The sequence below is a fragment of the Diorhabda carinulata genome, chromosome X (genome assembly GCF_026250575.1).
Source record: "Diorhabda carinulata isolate Delta chromosome X, icDioCari1.1, whole genome shotgun sequence".
Taxonomy (NCBI): Eukaryota; Metazoa; Arthropoda; class Insecta; order Coleoptera; family Chrysomelidae; genus Diorhabda; species Diorhabda carinulata.
This window is the reverse complement of record NC_079472.1, coordinates 26,115,260-26,134,421: the sequence shown is the minus strand read 5'-3', so window position 1 is coordinate 26,134,421 and position 19,162 is coordinate 26,115,260. Positions and strand designations below refer to the sequence as shown.

At 30.2% G+C, this 19,162-nt stretch overlaps 1 protein-coding gene across 1 annotated transcript in view; it reads right to left on the bottom strand.

Annotated features, from left to right (window-relative positions):
• Positions 1 to 16,966, bottom strand: part of LOC130901932 (uncharacterized) — a 92,280-nt gene extending 75,314 nt beyond the window's left edge. Inside the window, exon 1 of the mRNA XM_057813634.1 lies at positions 16,692 to 16,966. Coding sequence (XP_057669617.1) covers positions 16,692 to 16,699 — 8 coding nt within the window. The 5' untranslated portion in view covers positions 16,700 to 16,966. The remainder of the gene's footprint in view (positions 1 to 16,691) is intronic.
• Positions 16,967 to 19,162: the final 2,196 nt, after the last annotated feature.

Genomic DNA, 19,162 nt, shown 5'->3' with positions numbered 1-19,162 from the left:
ATTTATGATTTTTGAATATTGATTATTATATTACTCAAGTTATGGACGTTATTTATCAACTTCATAGAAAATATAATAACTATTGTATTAAGATTACCTTAAGAATAAAAGTTTATTGTTATGTGAAAAATAAACGTAATATTTTGATTTCCAAATTATTTCTCCAGTCCACTTATAGTTATAATGGTTATATCTAAGATTATAATTCATCACGCAAGTTAGTATATTGTTTTTAATAAAATTTATAATCCTGAACAAATCACCTAATGGTAGAAGGTTTACGCAGATTGCATAAGGTCAAATTAATTTTGTACTTATTTTTGATTTAGAGTCCCAGATGGTTCTGTGAGTATAAATAGACATGAAGTTGACGAAAAACATAAAAGTATATGTACATAGTTTATCATTGAAACTTTCAACAATTTAAGTTGTACAAAATTATGAAAAGTTGTCCAGGGCGTAAATAATATTTGGCAATTTCTTTAAAATTTACCTTAAGTGGTATTACCCTTATTAACTCAATTCGACGGACATTTTTCTTATACCCAGATCGTTCTCCTTACCTCAACCCCACATAGAAAATATATAAATTTATTTTGGCGATGACGATCATTTGCTTTCCCTAATAGTAGCTATGTTAACTACGATCACAAATGTTATCAACCCTCGTGCAATATTTGTATTTTTTTCTATATTTTCATTTTATCGATTCTGATTATAGTGTGATGGCTGTTAGATAAAAAATACTGAATCAAGGTTTAATCATGTATAAATATATACTTTTCACATTCAAATTCACCTTACTCATAGTCAGATGTTTCGTTGAGATCCTCCTTTTTCTAAATCAAAATTGTATCTAGTTCTCAAAATTACATTTTTTTGGCAGTATACCTTGAAAAAATAGAGCAGAAACAATAACGAAAAGTACTTCGTTGGAGTAAAAATAAATACAAATTTTTCGCTACAAATAAATTTTACTTAGCCATTATTTTATGAGGGATATCAGATTATGAAACTAGATGACGTCAATTTAGTTTGAATAAATAACATTGCCGTGAATTATCTAAATATAGGTAAGAAGAAGAAGAGAGTAGGATGAGCAAAAATTTATCGAGATCGACCTTGTGTCATCTTTATAATTTAATCTTTCAAAGAGTCTACCCAAACATTTACGTTTATTCTTTTATTCATTTGGTATGATTTTTTCCTAATATTTAGTGTTCAGGTTTAAAGTAGTTATTTTTACCTTACTCAATTTTCGAATTATCCTATCTAGTTTACTCCTTTATCTTTCTATTCGTATAATTTCATCCTCGTCAGTGTTTCTCTTTTCTGGGATTTTCCTAAGACTTAGTCTTAACTAAGTCATATAACCGACTGTGAGAAACAATCCAAAAGCAAAAAGTAGCCATACTTATTCCAAAAATAATGATAATATCTATACTTGCAAAGCTGCAGGCATAGACACACGAGAAAGCCCTACTCAAGAGCATCATATATCAAGCATTGGAGGTGAAATGAATCAATCCTATTAATCACAAAACCAAATTCAAAATATTTTTACACCTAAACCAATCAAATAGTAATAGAGGCAGAATCATTTCAGATTTTTTTCTGTTTTCTTGTACACGTACAATACACTATTTAATTTTAATAATCGTTTTCTTAATGTTACGAAAAGTTCGCGAAATGAGTCCGTAAGCCGGCTCTGTCCAGCTACAATGGAATTTTAAAATTTGGCGAAGCGCATATGGCGGGATTCGTTTGATGTTTGGGTGTAAATTTTTTACAGCAAGTGGTTTATTAACATTGTTTGTTTTGAATAATTTCCAGGAAGGTCTATTTCTTCATTTGTTTTCTGTCTTTTTGTAGAGAAGTCTTTTGATGTAGGGATCTGTGTACATAATGCAGCGCAGTTAGTTTAGTTTTAAATAAATAGTCTTAGTGAAAAGAATGGATTAGTAAAAGTAATAGCAGAAATTATTTAAGTGATATTCATAAGTAAATTATTATTTAGTTGTGTTTACTAATTCACCTCACGAATAGAAAGAGTGTACTTAAATACGAAAAACGTTACATGAAATTTCATAATGTGACTTTCTCATTTTAGGTACTTAGTTTACAGATGTCTAATTTCCACGTCTGTCAATTCCATCTTAAACGTAACTCGTAACTTTTAGATTTTAGATTTTTTGTATGGTGTTGATGATACTAATGCATATTTATGTACCACATATCTTTCAATTAATTTTATGTTTGGTGGTCTTGGTTGATTTGTAATTTCACATTCCTATTGTAGCAGCGGGGTTATTTCTGTGACTCCTATCGTCACTTAAAAATAGTTTTCAGCTGAATTTTAAGCGTTCAAGGATATAGTACACAATTTCTGATTTACTGTGCATAACTACTTGGATATTTTAATTTAGATTTTCTACATTGGAATTGAACCTTCTTGAATCAGTACCTAACACATGAAACCAATTCAACAATAAAGGAATAAATACATGCATTCTTCGATGATTAAAACGTATAACAACCAGTTAGTTCACTAACTATTTAAAGTATGTTTAATAACAAGTCTCGTAGAATGATATAGAAAGAAGTGTTGCATTGAAATATTGCAATTACTGATGATCGTGTTCAGGTGCTTTTTTTTGTTTCACTGAATGAATTATTACGTTTATCGAGAAAAGAAAAACTGGAAATCTCTCATTATAGTGTAAATATTCCGCGCCGATCCGATTGATATCGAATATTAATAATACGCTGATTCACGTGACAATAGAAAAGTTTATCAGGCATCTCTATAAAAACTTGAAAGACTAAAATAGTTATTTTTTTTTCTATATACATACACCCAAATTGGGACGTGTTAAAAGTTTGTATATGTAATTAAAAATTTATAATTCGGTAGTTTATAGACTTTCTTTCATCTTATACGTGGCCTGGCTATTAAATAACGAGACTGGGCGGCTAGAGGGCGCCCTAGACGGATGGGGCAGAAAACGAGTAGTGCAACATAACTATATAGATTAGATAGCTTACGGAAATCGATTTATTGCTTTATAAAATGATTCTTTGTCGCTAACAACCAACATTGTTCATACGACCGTAAATAACACTATATATAAATAATTATTGAACTTTCTATCATTCCAATGCGTCAATGGATTACATTGAATTGGAATTTCACAAATTTTCATTATTTTTCTCCTCGTTGATTTAGCAATAAAACTTAGCTGGCTCTCCTTTTGCATTTCAACGTATATAATGATTGAATTTCAACGATTGAATCAACAAAAATTCAATAAATGAACAAACAAAAACATTAAAGATGTGAACAATAATTCCTATTTTTAAATTAAAATAAATGCCGACAAATATTCACAAAATATGGTCTCTTGCGTTTTAATTTTTAAAGTAATGTGGATTTTTCTTTATGTAACTAGCATTTTTGTGAGTTAAATATGAAAAAGATTCATTGTATTCTATTATTGTTTATTTGTGAAATATTTTCTTCCCATTAAAAAATAATTTTATTAAATTATTATTATTATTTTATTAAGTAATCTGGATTTTTCTTTATGTAACTAGCATTTTTGTGAGTTAAATATGAAAAAGATTCATTGTATACTATTATTGTTTATTTGTGAAATATTTTCTTCCCATTAAAAAAGAATTTTATTAAATTATTATTATTATTTTATTAAGTAATCTGGATTTTTCTTTATGTAACTAGCATTTTTGTGAGTCAAATATGAAAAAGATTCATTGTATACTATTATTGTTTATTTGTGAAATATTTTCTTCCCATTAAAAAAGAATTTTATTAAATTAATGAAAATTAATCCGAATCATCTGATATATGATAAGTGTCAAATGTATATGTATCAAAACTTACAAATATATATTGGTCAAAATTTTCATGTGTAAACTGTAGCGCTTATATTAATTGATTATTGAAGCTAAAGCCAAGTTCTCCAATGACAATAGTTTATGACAAATACATTTTTAAGGTGGTATTTAAAGTTTTTGAATGATTTCCAGCGGATTTAATCAGAAACAAATAACGAAAATGAAGTTCAAGAAAAAAGAAATATTGTAATTTACTTTGCTTTGCTGTAATATTAAAGATTCTCGACAGATATGTCTCAAAAAAGCCCATTTTTTGATAATTGGCTCAAGAAACCATTAATTATCCATCAACCGTTTCAAAAACATGTTTAAAAAGCATCTATTTGGGATCAGTATATCAATCGCTAATGAAGGTCTCAATTAATTAGCTAATAAATAAATTGAATATCACAGGAAACGTCATTCTAATAATGTGTCTTATCTCTTGATAATTAAGTGAACGATTTGTACCTGTGGCATGTTGATACCTTACTTCTCGTTAATATCAGTTTAGAAGTGGAACCTGCTGCTGAGCTTGATAATTTTTACACCGTTATTATTCGTATACAAACATATACGAGTATTACTGCTGCAAATCGTAATGAGCTAATATCGATATTATCGTAGAGTTTAACAGAAATGTAGTGTTAAAGTTGTAGAAAACCAGAGTGACTACCTGGTTAACGTCAAAAATGTCTTCTCCTGTTAAAGTTGAATAAAATAAATTACGTTTTGAAAATTATTACAATGTAATTAATATAAGAAACTTGAGTGTGATAAGTTTTAAAGCGAATTATAATTTATTAAACTTTTCAAATTTCCATGCCATATGGCAGTGGGTGCATGACAAAAAAGAAGAAGACAAAATAAACATATGAAATAAAAGGTAATAAAGAGGATTTTCGGAGGAGTATAGAAGCAAAACGAGTGGAAAAAGAGAACGAAGGCAGGGAATGTCCGTCGCTGTGAGCTTTCTATCTCAAAATTTGCATATATAAAGTGACATCTTACAACATTGGTTGCCTATTCCCGAAAATATATTTTATGAGTACTCATGTTCTAGCCTTGAACATTTGAGCTTGTATACAAATAAGTGAAACGTTGGTGTTAAACAGAATCAATTCTGAGGTAGGAATTAATAAGAAGGAAATGAGCAGATTAAGCGAAAATGGACAGATAATATCTAGAACAAAGCTTTTTAGACTAGATGCATTTTCATTATTAAAATCCAAAACTATTATTTATCAAAACTCTATAAACAAGTTACATTAATTATTCAAATGTCAGGGTGCTAAATAAAATCAAATGCAATAATCAAATACTCTCTCTTTGTTGAGTGATTGTATTTCTCCTATGGAAATTAATCATTATAGATTGAATTTACTGTAATTGTATTGGAATGCGATAGTACTGAATAATTAGATTATTACAATGCAGTCAATTGTTACAATTAAAATCAGATAAATCGGGATTAAATTTTGAACCACAAATTAATATCCAACTATAAAAACTATTTGTAATCATTTTAATTAAACAAATTACCATTCACATACTATCAGATCATAAAAACCCATTAATTCTCATAACTTTTTTATTGGTTACAATTTTAAATCGATACAACTTATGCTACCAGTCACGTAGATATGGGCGTATATTTGATTGAAATCTTATATTTTGTATTATTACAATGAATTATACGAGCTCTGAAGGTATAAAATTATTAATCTCTAATAGTATTGGAATATTTTTTGCTATTATTTAGATAACAGCTAGTATTTTTTATGTACCTTTGACGGATTTCTTTTTGTTTTTTTTAATGTTTCGTGTTATAAATCATGTCAATAACGTCAAATGAAGATTATTAACTCCAAAGATAGAACACTGTCACATATTAGGTGGGCTAAAAAGTTCAGTTCAGTTCAGTTAGCACTATCCTTCAAAAGGCACGTGTCTAAATGAGGCGAAAAAAGCACGATGCACAAAGTGGACGCCCCGAAGATGCTGTCATCGACAAAAACATAAAAAATCCACAAAATAATTTCGGATATACTGAAGCGGATAGGAAGAGCTGAGACCCTAAATCTATCAAAGGAACGTGTTGGACGTATAGTGATTAAATATTTCGTTATGTAATAGCTCTTTTCAAGCGCTAGCTCACAATCGATTAAAAATAACAAAAAAGTAACGATTTTGTCCAGTGTTTGGAGCTTGTCCATCATAATCAACCATAATTTTCTTGTCGATATCTTTTCACACTGAAGGACAATTTATAGTCAACCGGGTGGACCGCTCATGATGAACCGACTCCAAAGCGTGAAAATTCTTCTGACAAGGCTTGGTCCTACAGAGTAGAATGCATTTTCCAGTAAATATGCCCTCAAATTATTGCATAATTCGGAAAAAGATGATACCATTAATTAATTCTGAATGTGGAGTAGGTAGATAAAGATTGTGCATCGCTAAATCGTGTCGCGCTATGGCTAATTTGCATTACATGGGCTTCGAATTGCTTCAGCGTCCACCGTATTCTTCAGATCTGGTCTTTAGTAACTATCAGAACTCGGGAGGATGCTCGTTGAACATGAAGTTTGCGCCATTAAAGAGTAAATCGCTGAAACTGAAGCCTATTTTGAGGCTAAATACAATTGTCGTATCGCCCTCGAAGGAAACTATATTGAATAATAAAATAGAATTCTAGAAAAAGAAAGATCTATTCTATAGTAGCATACGAATTTTTCCAGCCCACATTTTACAAATCAACTAACTCTCCAATAAAAACATGATTTTCGAATTAGTAACCTTTGGTAGAATGGGAATGCTATTCATCATCTCTGGCAGTAGATAAAAGCCATGTCAACATAGCGATAAGTCCATTACCATTCAAAGGCTGTTTGAGTGTTTGTTATTCTTTAGTGTGGATCAAGTTGCTAGGTCGATAGTTAACAATTCCGTTGAAAATGTTGAATAGAGCACGTCGTTTTTGTAATAATATTTGCATTACAAATTCAATTTTACTAGAAGAGAAGTATGAATGATTTGGTTAGTCAATTTTATAGCAATTAATTTAATGGTTAGATGATAATTGGAAACGTGGATAAGAAGAAGGAGAGTTCCAAGTCAAATTGATGAGCACTTTCTCCGATAACAAATATTAAGGAACAGAAAATTCACTAGTGATAAGCTAAGTAATCAACTCGAAATAACAGGATATTTGCCTTAATTAAAATTCGCCTGAGATCATGCACTCTTGATAACTGGAAGAGTCTTGAAACTCGATTAAGTCTAAGCTCACCAGATAATTGTGACTGGTGCTAGTTCAAAAATGTGCTCTTTAGGACGTACAAAGCTGATTTATGTTCGTCTGCGGTCTATGAATACAGAATTTTATCTAAAAAACATTTCTTCAAGAAGAATGCGTTGCACGAACTATTATGTATTATAGGTCTCTTTTGATTTAAATTAGTTTCTGTTCTAATTTTATGGAGACAGATGAAACAATGACGTTTTTAGACACTGATAATTTGTGTACTTATTTCAAGCAATAGATATATATTTCTTTAATTCTGATAAAGACTCAAATAGAAGTCGAAGTGAATTGTTATCTAAATAAATTATTAAAAAAAACTAATTTTAAAACAGAAGAGACCTAAAATCAAGAACATTCAGAAGCATAAATCAATAGATATATATCAAGTGCCTTGTACTGTCTACATAAGGCAGACATCTCAGTATTTAGAAAATAGACCAAAAGGTCATCAATACCAAAAAAACATAAAAAATATCAAAAAAACATAAAGTCAATTATAAAGATTCAAAAATTCTTGGAACGGAATCTGATACACGAAAAAGATAATTAGAAATGGTTCACATTCATAATAACGAAAAAGCTATAAAAAGACCTAAGTACTTTAAGTAGATCTTTTTTGTAAATTTTAATACAATTACAAATAATTTAATTGATTATTGCTACGCATTTGAGATGTAAAAACCAAAGAAAAATTAATATTGTTAAAACAAATTGCTATTTTGATTTTATTCTTATTTTATACATATTTATAATGTAGGTGATCTATTGATTAATATAAATACGCAAAATGTCAGTGTCAATATCATATTTTGATAAAGACTAAAAAAAGCCGAAACGTCAAATTTTCATCTGCCTCTAAAAAAATATGAAGGAAACTAATTTTAAATCAGAAAAGACCTCAAATTAAGAACATTTGGGAGCATAAACATACAGAAAGTCTAAGAAATAAGAAGTTTCGATATATTGTACCTGTTGCACCTGCTCCAATGAGCCTTGCTAGAAATAGATGGTGTTATTTTTTTGTAGAAGAGAACATTCAATGAGAAACTACCCAAAACTTGATAATAAGCTTACCCAGAAAAGCAAGCGGTTATAAGACCTCGATAAGGTCTATCTGTTAACTGAAGTTAATTTTTTCTGTGAAGAAATGCTTTATGCTAGTAAAGTTTAGTATATATTCAAATTTTTGTGATTGCCAAAATTGGTATAATTTTCCATCTTAAATAAAAACGAAATGTTTTGTTGTTGCAATATTAACTTCATACTAACTATCAATTAAATAATTAAAGGCACAAATTTATAATAAGAAAATTTACTTTGGTTTATATTAATGAAGATTTGAAAAGATTCTATTATATATAACAAAAAAATAATTCGATTTTCATTATATATTCATGGAAGTTCTATTGATAATAATTTCGCTACCAGAAATTTCGACATTCCTCATTTTTCATTATTTGTCGGTTTATCAGCACTGCTATAATAAGGAAAGTGCTGATTATCATTAGAACAGGTTATTTCAAGTTGCTATGTAATGTTTTATCCATAAACCCATACATTATTTATCACTTCTAGACATCGTTCGTAGAAAAACAAAACTCATTGTGGCAATTTTATTAAAATAATGCAGTAAGCTGCACACAATCGTTAAAAAATGTAACGATATAATCATCCTGATAGAAATGTTCATCTTTCAATTTAATCTTTACATGTATAGAATGAAAATCATTAACGTTCGAAAACATCTTATACTGCATACATCAAACCAGAAAAGGAGTTTATAATGACGTAGGTATATCTACTCAATGACGGACAAAATTGTACGCTTATTTATGAACTTGTAAAAGTAACTTTATGCCTTATGCTCCCAGTACTACTAATTTTGTTGAAATCAATAAATTATAAATATTATAAATGTAGAAACAAGAAGTATCCCACAATTTCCCAAAGAAACTTGATACAATATAAATAATTTTAGATGAAAATATATTCCAGTTTACCTATATACAGTTAAAAAAATTCTTTGAAGTTTGATTCGATTGTTAGGGAAAACTAGCTCACACACGCTATTATTAATATAAAGTGCTACTTAATCGGGTAAATTTTTATGAATTCCACTTTTTTAATTTCATATCATCAAATACGCCCCTCAAATACAAATGTTGGACCTAAAATTCTGAAAATAAGATCTCGGGGACATTTTTGTCTTTATTATTTTTCCCTGAAACTATAATCCGTACCTGAGATATGGCCGACGGCCACTGTTAGATGCCTATCCGGTACTTACATATTTATGTTACATAAGAGTATGTTCGAAAAAGGCATTTCATGACAATACGGTAGTTAATGAAAATATCAACAAGTAATAGAAATTTTTCTACGTCCGTTATAAAATTCACTTTTTTTTGTTTTACTCATTTGCAATCAAAGAGAGAAATCCAGGGAACAGTATTTAAAGGAATATAATTTTTTTATGGTGTAGCTTACTAAGAAAGGCATAAACAGCTTCGCAGAAATAGTGTTACTAACTTACTTTGAAACTAAATCCAAAATGTCAAAGTCTTCAACACTTTGGTCGACTTATTCAGAACTGAAAGGCACCCTAATGGTAAATAACAACGTAGACATCAGTAAATACTCAAATCTCATTTGAAAAATTAATCAGTTGGCTATAGTCACAAAAAAATTTAAAACATTTGTCCGTGAAAAAATTAATGAGTTTTTGTCCAGACGATAATTATCTCATGCATAAGGTATGACAGCAAAAAATTTTAACGTAAGCTTAGATATTATTTGTAACATCTTTTAGGTTGCGTTAATATTCGGATTCGCAGGAGCTCTTCGGAGGGAGGAATTATATAAAATAAAGTGCAACGGAAATGTTTTAATTAGCACAATACCTCAATACAAAGCCTCATATTCAACGTCGATTTACTGTTATTGGTGTAATATCTGACAATAGATAAACTTGGTAAACATTTATAAAAAATGTAAGAACCAACGACCACAAATGTCAAAACAGATCCTTTCTTTTTGCAGTATAGAAATGGAAAATGCAAAATCCAAGTTGTAGGTATCAACACATTTTCAAAAATTCCCTCGCTTATCGTAACACATTTGAATTTACCTAATCCAAAAAACTACACTGGGCATACATTTCGACGCTCTTCGGCGTCTCTATTAGTGGATTCCGGTGGTGATATAATTCAACTAAAGAAACACGCTGGGTGGAAATCCAACACGGTTGCGGGGGGTACGTAGACGACTCAATAAAAAACAAAATGGATTCCGCAGTGAAAATTTTAACGGGAACAACTAATTCGACTTCAAGCAACATTGTAAATGTTCAAGGTCCTACCAACAATCCAATAAGTACTAATAGAACAATATACGATATTATTTCTTTGAACTCGTTAAATGTTGCCAATTCAAGTACCAATAGTAATGTAACTTCTTCTTCAATTCAAATTAATAATGCTCACAGTTGTACTTTTAATATTACTATTACAAAATAAAAATTGATAACAGTTTTGTCGAATTTTTTTGAGTCTACGGACGTAGAAAAATTGTTGTATGAAACTCGTGAGTAAATTAACTTTTCTTTCACTCGTAGGAATTGTCGTACGAGCCATCACTTGTTGCATAAACAACTATTATGCAACAAGTGCATAAAGTTGTACGAATGGAAAAATGATTCCATTAGTGAAAAAAGATACTACGCACATGTTGCATACATTATTTTTTCTACAGCCCTATAAAAGAAATAAAATTCATCAAGAAATTGGGGATAGTTAAATTAGGGTAAATCTGGTATAGATGGTAATAAGGGAAAGATAGCCAACGCCATAAATCAGTGATGAGTTTGTTTGTGACGTGAGTGAGTGATGTTGTTTAGGATGCCTCTTTATTTTAACAAAAAGTAAGTAATTTCCATGATTTTCATTTTCAATACACATTCAATTTGTATAATATGTCGTAATATTTCGTTTTTATCATAGCTTAGGGTGTGGGTAACGGTAGGACTTAGTTTCAGAGTTGTTTAGATGCAACGGGGTGCCGGTGCGTACATTTCGTTTGAGTTTGCGTCCACCATGTCTGATGACGCGTTTTCTCTCCCGGCCGATTGTGAGAGAGGACCATGCCACTATTGGGATAGATAGCGATCCCTGAACTTTTTATATTTTAAATGTTGACGGCATATTTATCTTTTCAAAGATGCCAATTAGGTATATCCCGCCTCTTCTAGAGGATCATGGACAAAGGAAAATAAAGTCCAAAGATTATTCTTTGAGAAGGGCGTCCATAGAATTCCATATTTCTGGAAAAACTCTTAAAAGAAAGTTCAAATCTGTCTACGATTCCAAAACACCAATAGGTCCTAGTTCTTGTTTGGGCTCAGCTAATGAGTTCTACTTGTCAGACATCCAAAAAAAATGCAGGCCCATGGGTTTCCCTTAAGAAAGGACTGTTTATGAAGTCTCACTTATAGTTTCGTCAGCAGCTTGATCTTAGACATGAATTTAAAAACGAGAAAAGAGAAGCAGGCAACAATTGGTTACAACTGTTCTTATCTCGACATTTAGATCTAAGTATAAGAAAAGCTGAAGGTCAGAGTCAAGGGGATGAATCGGGATGAAGATATGGAATATTTCAACTTATTTTATACCTATACCAACCAGGTGCAGTTGTAGCTTAAAAAGTTTCAAAAACAGTTCCTTTCATTATTTCATCAGAAAAAAGAGAAATGATCAGCGTAGTTAGATGCTGCAATGCGGAAGTAGAGTTTCTTTCTCTACTAGTTATCATGAAGGTGGTGAACAAAAAAAAGGAGTGGAAGGACAACATGCCACCAAGAAGTTACTTTGTCATGTCAAAGCAATCTACGTATGTGAATGCTGAGATTCTTTATAATTGGCTAAGGAATCATTTGTTATAATAATAATATAAAAATATAGATAATAATAATTGATTTCATTTATATATGATAAATTATGAAAATATAGTTTTAAAATTATGTCTTGATTTATGAATAATTTAATTTATGAGATTTCCATTAACTTAATATCACTCTAACTTAACAAATTTGGAGAAGTTTCTAACATAGACTAATCAAATTTGATTGGCAGATTGGTATCAACAGAAACTTATAACTGTTGTAAATGATTGATGATTCACTTTGCATAACTATAGGGATATTTCCAAAGTATACAGCCTTAAAAGTCTAACAACCATGGGATGATATTTCATGTACTTGAAATAAAATATCTTTAAAGAGAATATTCCATTCGAAACAATATATTGTATGATTTATTATATTATATATTTTCACCCTGTTCAAACTTTTGAATAATGAATTAATCTACAAAGTCTTGTTGGCCAAGTACCCGAACAATCACACATTTCGATATTATTATCATTTACACAGATTAAAAATGAGTTTCATCGCTACACCTATGGTAGGAGAGGCTCCGAATAAGTAAAGAAATAGATTAATTTGTGGGGTAATCAATTAATTTGGAGTACAAAACAAGAATATGCGTTGGAACAAACAATATGAAAACTACTTAATAGGCTACGTAAAGAAGTATTGCAAAAATTTTAATTTATTTTTAAAATAAGAGTAAATGTGATGTAGTTAATATAGAGTCTTCATTTGTCACAGCTTCTCTCTTATTAAAAAAATGCGGTACTGTTACTCCATAGATTTCGTCAAGAATCTTGAATGATTTTTCTGAACTTGAACCTGGGATCATTCACAAGCTAGATCAGAATTTCTGAAGGGTTGTTAGAAGTGGCGTGGCTATCTGCAGATTCGTTTTCAGGGATTCCATTCGTATGCGATGGAAGCCAGATAAGAGAGACTAGTGTTAGAATTATTACTCATGTTTATTTCTTTTCGTTGATAGAAGCCTTGAAAAACTGTAGTTTGTTTTCTATATGTATTGTCCCAAAACAATCCACATTTTAGGGTCAGTAGTTACTGTTATCAAATAATCTATTATACAAAATCTAAGACCTATAGATCTCAACTCTTCAATATTGTATATAATTCCGTGTAATTACTAAGTTTATGTTTGTGAGTATTTCATTAACATTTATTGTACTAACTATGTTGAATTATTTGCCTGGTAGGTACATAGAACCATGAATGACTGTTATTGGTTTCTCCAACTTATAATTGAAATATTTACAAGTAAATTGCAATTCAGAGAACATTATCGTAGTAATTTTGAAAATAACACAATACAGAGTGATTGTTCAATATTACTTGATTGAAAAATAACTACTGTTGTTTTAGTCTATCATTATAATACATTCTATATAAAAAATGATTCATTTTACTGAAAGCGTAAAATATAATTTAGTCTCATTCTATTAGATGAGAAGTAGAAGAAAGAACTTTGTTATAATATACTGTATGGGTTTCAATTTAGAGGACAGGGTAATTTTATACTTTCGTGATGTCCTCGCTTTTTTGCTTTAGAAAATCGAAAAATCATCCGATTTCGATGAATGTTTTTTAATCTTCGTTTTTTTCGGCAGACTTACGAAAAAAATGTTTGAATAAAAAAAATGAAAGCTTATATTGGTTTCAGAGCTTTAAACCTTCATGAAAATGCACACATTTCCCTATAATTGTTGATAACTTTTTCCAAATAATCTAATGAAGTTGTTTTATTTTTCTTCATAATCTACACAAAAAAATGAGCACATTGAAAAAAAAAGTGTACATGAAAATGTTGATTTATGATGTTATTACAATTAAAAATAATTTCTCTTGAAATTGACCTTTTCTCATATATAATCGTTTGTACATTTTATTTATTATTTTTCAATATATTCGTTTTTTTTTCAAGATTAACAAATAAACGAACGAAAAAATATATGAACTTCGTTTGATACTTGGCACAAAAGTTACGAACAATTATATCTCAAGAAGTGTATTTATGACCACATTTAAAGTCATAAAACCATATAAAATCTTGTGATATTTGAAATATTTCATATATTTCTTCACATTCGTCGTAAAAATAAAGATTTAAAAAAAATCATCGAAATCGGATGATTTTTCGATTTTCTAGAGCCAAAAATCGAGAGAACCGAGAAAGTAAAAAATTAACGAGAACAGAAACGATGAATCTACCTATACTTGAAAATTTTATATTTTTAGGTTTAGTTTTGATGTCTTATATTGTAAATTCGTGATAAGTCTCATAAACTTCATAATTAAGTCCTATTTCCACCTTTATGGCTTAACAAATCAATATGAACTGAAACAAGTAATGGTGAAACGAATAAACGTTAATTTGAACGATTGAAAATCAATTGTTAGACTATCAACTTAGCTCCAAAGTTGATATGTACAGGATGGGCCATAAGCTTTTGTATTTTTGTAACCGGTCTAGCATTTAGAAATTTAAGCACACGGGATTATTTCACGCGAGAACAACGCGCACTCTGTTTAAAGGATTCTTACGTCATTCGATTGTACTGCTAATTACACAATATTAATCAGTGTCTAAATGTGAATTTGATAAATACAAACAATAAGGGCTGTCGCAGAGGAAGAGAAGCGAAAAGACTATAAATAAATAAATGCTTTAGCGATGTCCCGAAAAACTGCGTGGCTAATGGAAGTAGGACTCTATTTAAGATACTTTTAGAGAAAGAATTGGAAAAAAATTATTTAATATTAATTTTGGCAACTTCAATGACGTTTTCTAGTCGAAAAATGCCCATTTTCATTTAAATGGGCATATTTTTGCAGAGTAGAGAGTAGAAACACCCATAACCTTCATGTTCTCCAAAAATAACGATTTGGGTAGCAATATCAAAGGGCATAATTGGCCCTTTCTTTTTTGAAAAGACACGTGGCGATTCAGTAGTTGCATTATTTCCTACAACCGTTACAAAATTTTGAGAGTTGCAACAATCGAGCATGGATGCAGCAAGATGGCGTAATCTTTCATACATTCGATGAGAGCTTATCTATAGCTGAAGAAATTGATCTCACGTAAAACAGTTATTCCATGGTCTTCCCGCAACCTAGACCTATATTCAGCTGGTTTCTTTTTAGTTTTATCAAAAGTCGAGTCTACGAAGAGCAATACTACAATTGAAGATCATTCGTCAAGAAATTAGTAATATACCAATATATCGAAAAGTTTTCTGAAATATAAGAGCCATGTTTTATGAAATCCAGCGATGGAATGGCCGCCACTTAGAAGACAGTATTTCTAAAAAATAATGTTCTATTTTATAATTTTTATTTTAAATAGATAATAGGTCGAATTCAATCTCTTTCATAAACATATTGAGTAGAAAGTGCAGAAGTGCAAAAATATATTACTAGCCCTGTATTCATTCATCTTTTTTTTAATTACATAGATAATGTTTAAGTAATTATGAAAAAAAATCACTCATCAATTTTAAAAATTAGCATCACTTCAAAATCGTTACTCTTTTAAATCAAGAACTTAAGAGACAGTGTTTATTAGTTCACCTCACGAATAGAAATCGTATAAATAAATAAGAAAAACATTACAATATTCTAGAATATACTAGACTATTCGATAGTTGCTTTAAATGTTTTGGAAAAGCCAATTCATTATATTTAAAAAGAGATTATATGGGATTTATATAGTTAAGAAAACACGTTACAGATTATAATAATACTTCAGAATTATAATTTACAACTTCGGGAAAATTGTATAATTATGTATAATTCTTTATAAACATTATATATTGAGTGTATTAATTATATCGCAAATCATTGTATTTGGGTTTTTAGTTCTTTCCATGTTATCATTTCAAATTAATAGCAAACAATGAACTGAACAATATAGCAGAGAATTACTTTTGAAGTTGAGTAATGATACTAATATAAGTTAGTTTTCAAGCTTCACTAATTTATCATTAAAAATGTGAAAATTACAGAGAAGTTCTTAATACAAGAAATATTGGAAATTATTACTATTAGATTATTTTTTATATGGTTATGTGCTATTTTGAACTACATCTTATACTAAAAAATAATATAGTTTATAAAGTTTTTTTTAACCTTTTCTAATCAACAAACTACAACATAATTAGAAAAAAAGATTTAAAACTAAACTTTTACATAAGTCGTAATTTTCTTTCCATAAAAGTACGATTTAAATTTCACGATAGTGCAAAAAAAATTATTTTCATTATAATCTAATAAATTATTTTCCATTGGTGGTAAAGGGACTTCCATAAACAATAGAAAGGATTTATATATTAGAATAAGGAAGTTGTTTCTTCCTCATAAAATAGTACACTTAAAGCAAATACCAGTTTTTTATTTGGATAAGACAAAATTAAAAATGGATCATCAAATGATATATACATTTTATATGGTCCGATAACAGAAAAAATAGTGCGTATCATGTTTTTTGTATCTGAAAACTATTTCTAAAAATGTATTTCGTAACAGGGTCAACAAATTCGCACTTAAAAACAAACTTACCTCAACATTTTGTTTTTCGTTCGTCACACCACTAGTTAAAGAACCAGTCAGTCTCTTGTGAACCCAGACCGAAAGAAAAAACTCTTATCTCAGAAGAAGAATGTTCATCACTAATAACGCCGTTCGTGTCGCGATGGCTAATTCTTAACGAAAACGCAAAAATGTAAACGGATAATGCACATGCGAGATGCTCGTCCGTTGGCTGCCGGTGAATTAATAGCAAACCGCTGTCTTCAATGCTTCGGTCTTCGAGTCTTGCAGTCAAATGCCTTGCGTAGGACGTGAGAGATTCTTTCCGCAAGAAGTCTTCAGATTTTAGTCTGACGAGACTTGCTAATAGTCTGGGGACTCTTGGAAATGGGTTCTGAAGTGTAAAGAGCAAGGTGGAGTTTGTAGAAAACATAAAATACCGTGCAATTCTTTGAATTACCTAGGATACGCTAATTGCTTCTGCTAATTCCCAGGAAGATGATAAGTGTTACTTTTTAGAATGTTTTATTTGTTTTAACGATCCGTTTAATTATAATTTTTGTCTAAAAGACTATTGTTGTTGGAAAATACGGAACTTGCGGTGAGTATTTATTTCTTCGTAATGAATTAAATTATAGAATATCGTAAAATGTAAATAATTCGAAATACCCATTCTAATAATGCATAAAATTTTTATATTATGAAAGAAAGTTTCAAATATATGTTAAATAAGAGCTATTGCTGTTTTTTTGAGGTTGGAAATTGTTTTTGGAGTGTTTACTCTAGTTTAAAATCTTAAGGAACCGAGCCTCAAAATATCTTAATTACATCAAGTTTGTCAGTAATGATGAACCAAAAGTGCGGAAAATATGATTTTTGGTTATAGCTGAGGTTATGTTCGATGGCTTTCGAATTTAGTGCCTTGGAGTTAAATTACGACATATTTGAAATCCATACTCTAATTTCTTAATTCCATATCCTTACTCAATTAACTATGCCACTTTTAGAATACTAGTAAAAGTAGTATAAGTAATGTAACTGGAAAGAGAATCACAGGAAAAATCCTCCGTTTTGCTCTCAACTCGAAAAAACTACATACGAGGTCTGGCTATTAAATAACAAGACTGCTTGCCTACAGGCTGCCCTAGACGGGTAGGGTAAAAAACGAGTAGTACGTTGGGTATCTAGATATCTTGTCTATACAAGTCCAAAAACAAGTTTCCGTAACTATTATAGTATTTGTGCAGTAGCGGTTTGAATCGAACGTGTTTTTTTCTGGTGCCGAAAACCATGTGTGACGAAAAACAGGAGCAATGTATCAATCTCAAATTTCTCGTTAAATTAAGAAAAAATTTCGACTGAGTTGTATAAATTGTTGCAAGAGGCCTATGTGAACAATTCTCTATCTCGTGCGCATGAATTTGAGTGGTGAAAGCGCTTTATTGAGTACCGAGAGAGCACTGAAGATGATCAGCGCCCAGGTCGCCAGGTGACTATTTCAACTCCGGAAACAGTGATCAAATTCAACCAAATTATGCGAGTAGATCGTTGAATGAGCATCCCGGTGATTGCCGAAGCTGTAAACGCCGATAAAGTAACGGTTAGAAAAATTTTACACAAGGAATTATACATGACAAAAGTCTGGCGAAGTTGGTACCAAAAAATCTCACTTCTGACCAAGAGCTCTTGCGTCAACGGGTCTGCTAAGATTTCATCGAAAGGTTAGAAAGATTAGAAAAAGATCTGCTTGGAAAGGGATTAGATTTGAGTCGATGGAAGCGGTAAAGCAAAAAACGGTGGAACCGTAACCAGTATCGTTATTCAATAGGCAGACCTCATATTAACACCAAGTAAAGCTTGGTTGTAATGATTCAAAAACTGACAATAAAAGTAATGAAATAATGTAATTAGAGATAAAATCTCAGAAAAATTCCTCCTTTCTCTACATAACCTCCGAAACTATAAATTTCTTCAAATTAACGTTATCTTCACCCGAAATTCGTCCAAATTAGTATAAATAAGCTATGTTATTCTTGTAATTAAAAGTTAATGTGATAAACCTGAATATAATACTACAGAACAGTGAGAGAAACATAAGAGAATACGTTCAATTTCATTCAATTTATAATTTTTTTTTTTCAATCATTCCATTTTGAATAAATTCAGCTTTTAACTAACGCTGTATATATCTCAATAGTATCTCAATATTATCAGGAGTTCAGATAAGCTGTGACAATTTTGAACCAATAACCACTTTTGTCTGCTACTATAACCAAATCAACCAAGTTTGTCGTGATACATATGTATGCTTTTTGGACAACGGATAAACTTTAAATTTGATTCAAGTTGAAAAAAGCACCATTGCAGATTATAAAAACCCTTGCCGACAATTTTGTTTCATCTACCAAAGGCGTAGATACCTCATTTTATAAATTTATTATTTTTTAATATTATTCAATATTATTAAATTTTTTTAAAAATATATATAATTTATGTGAGAA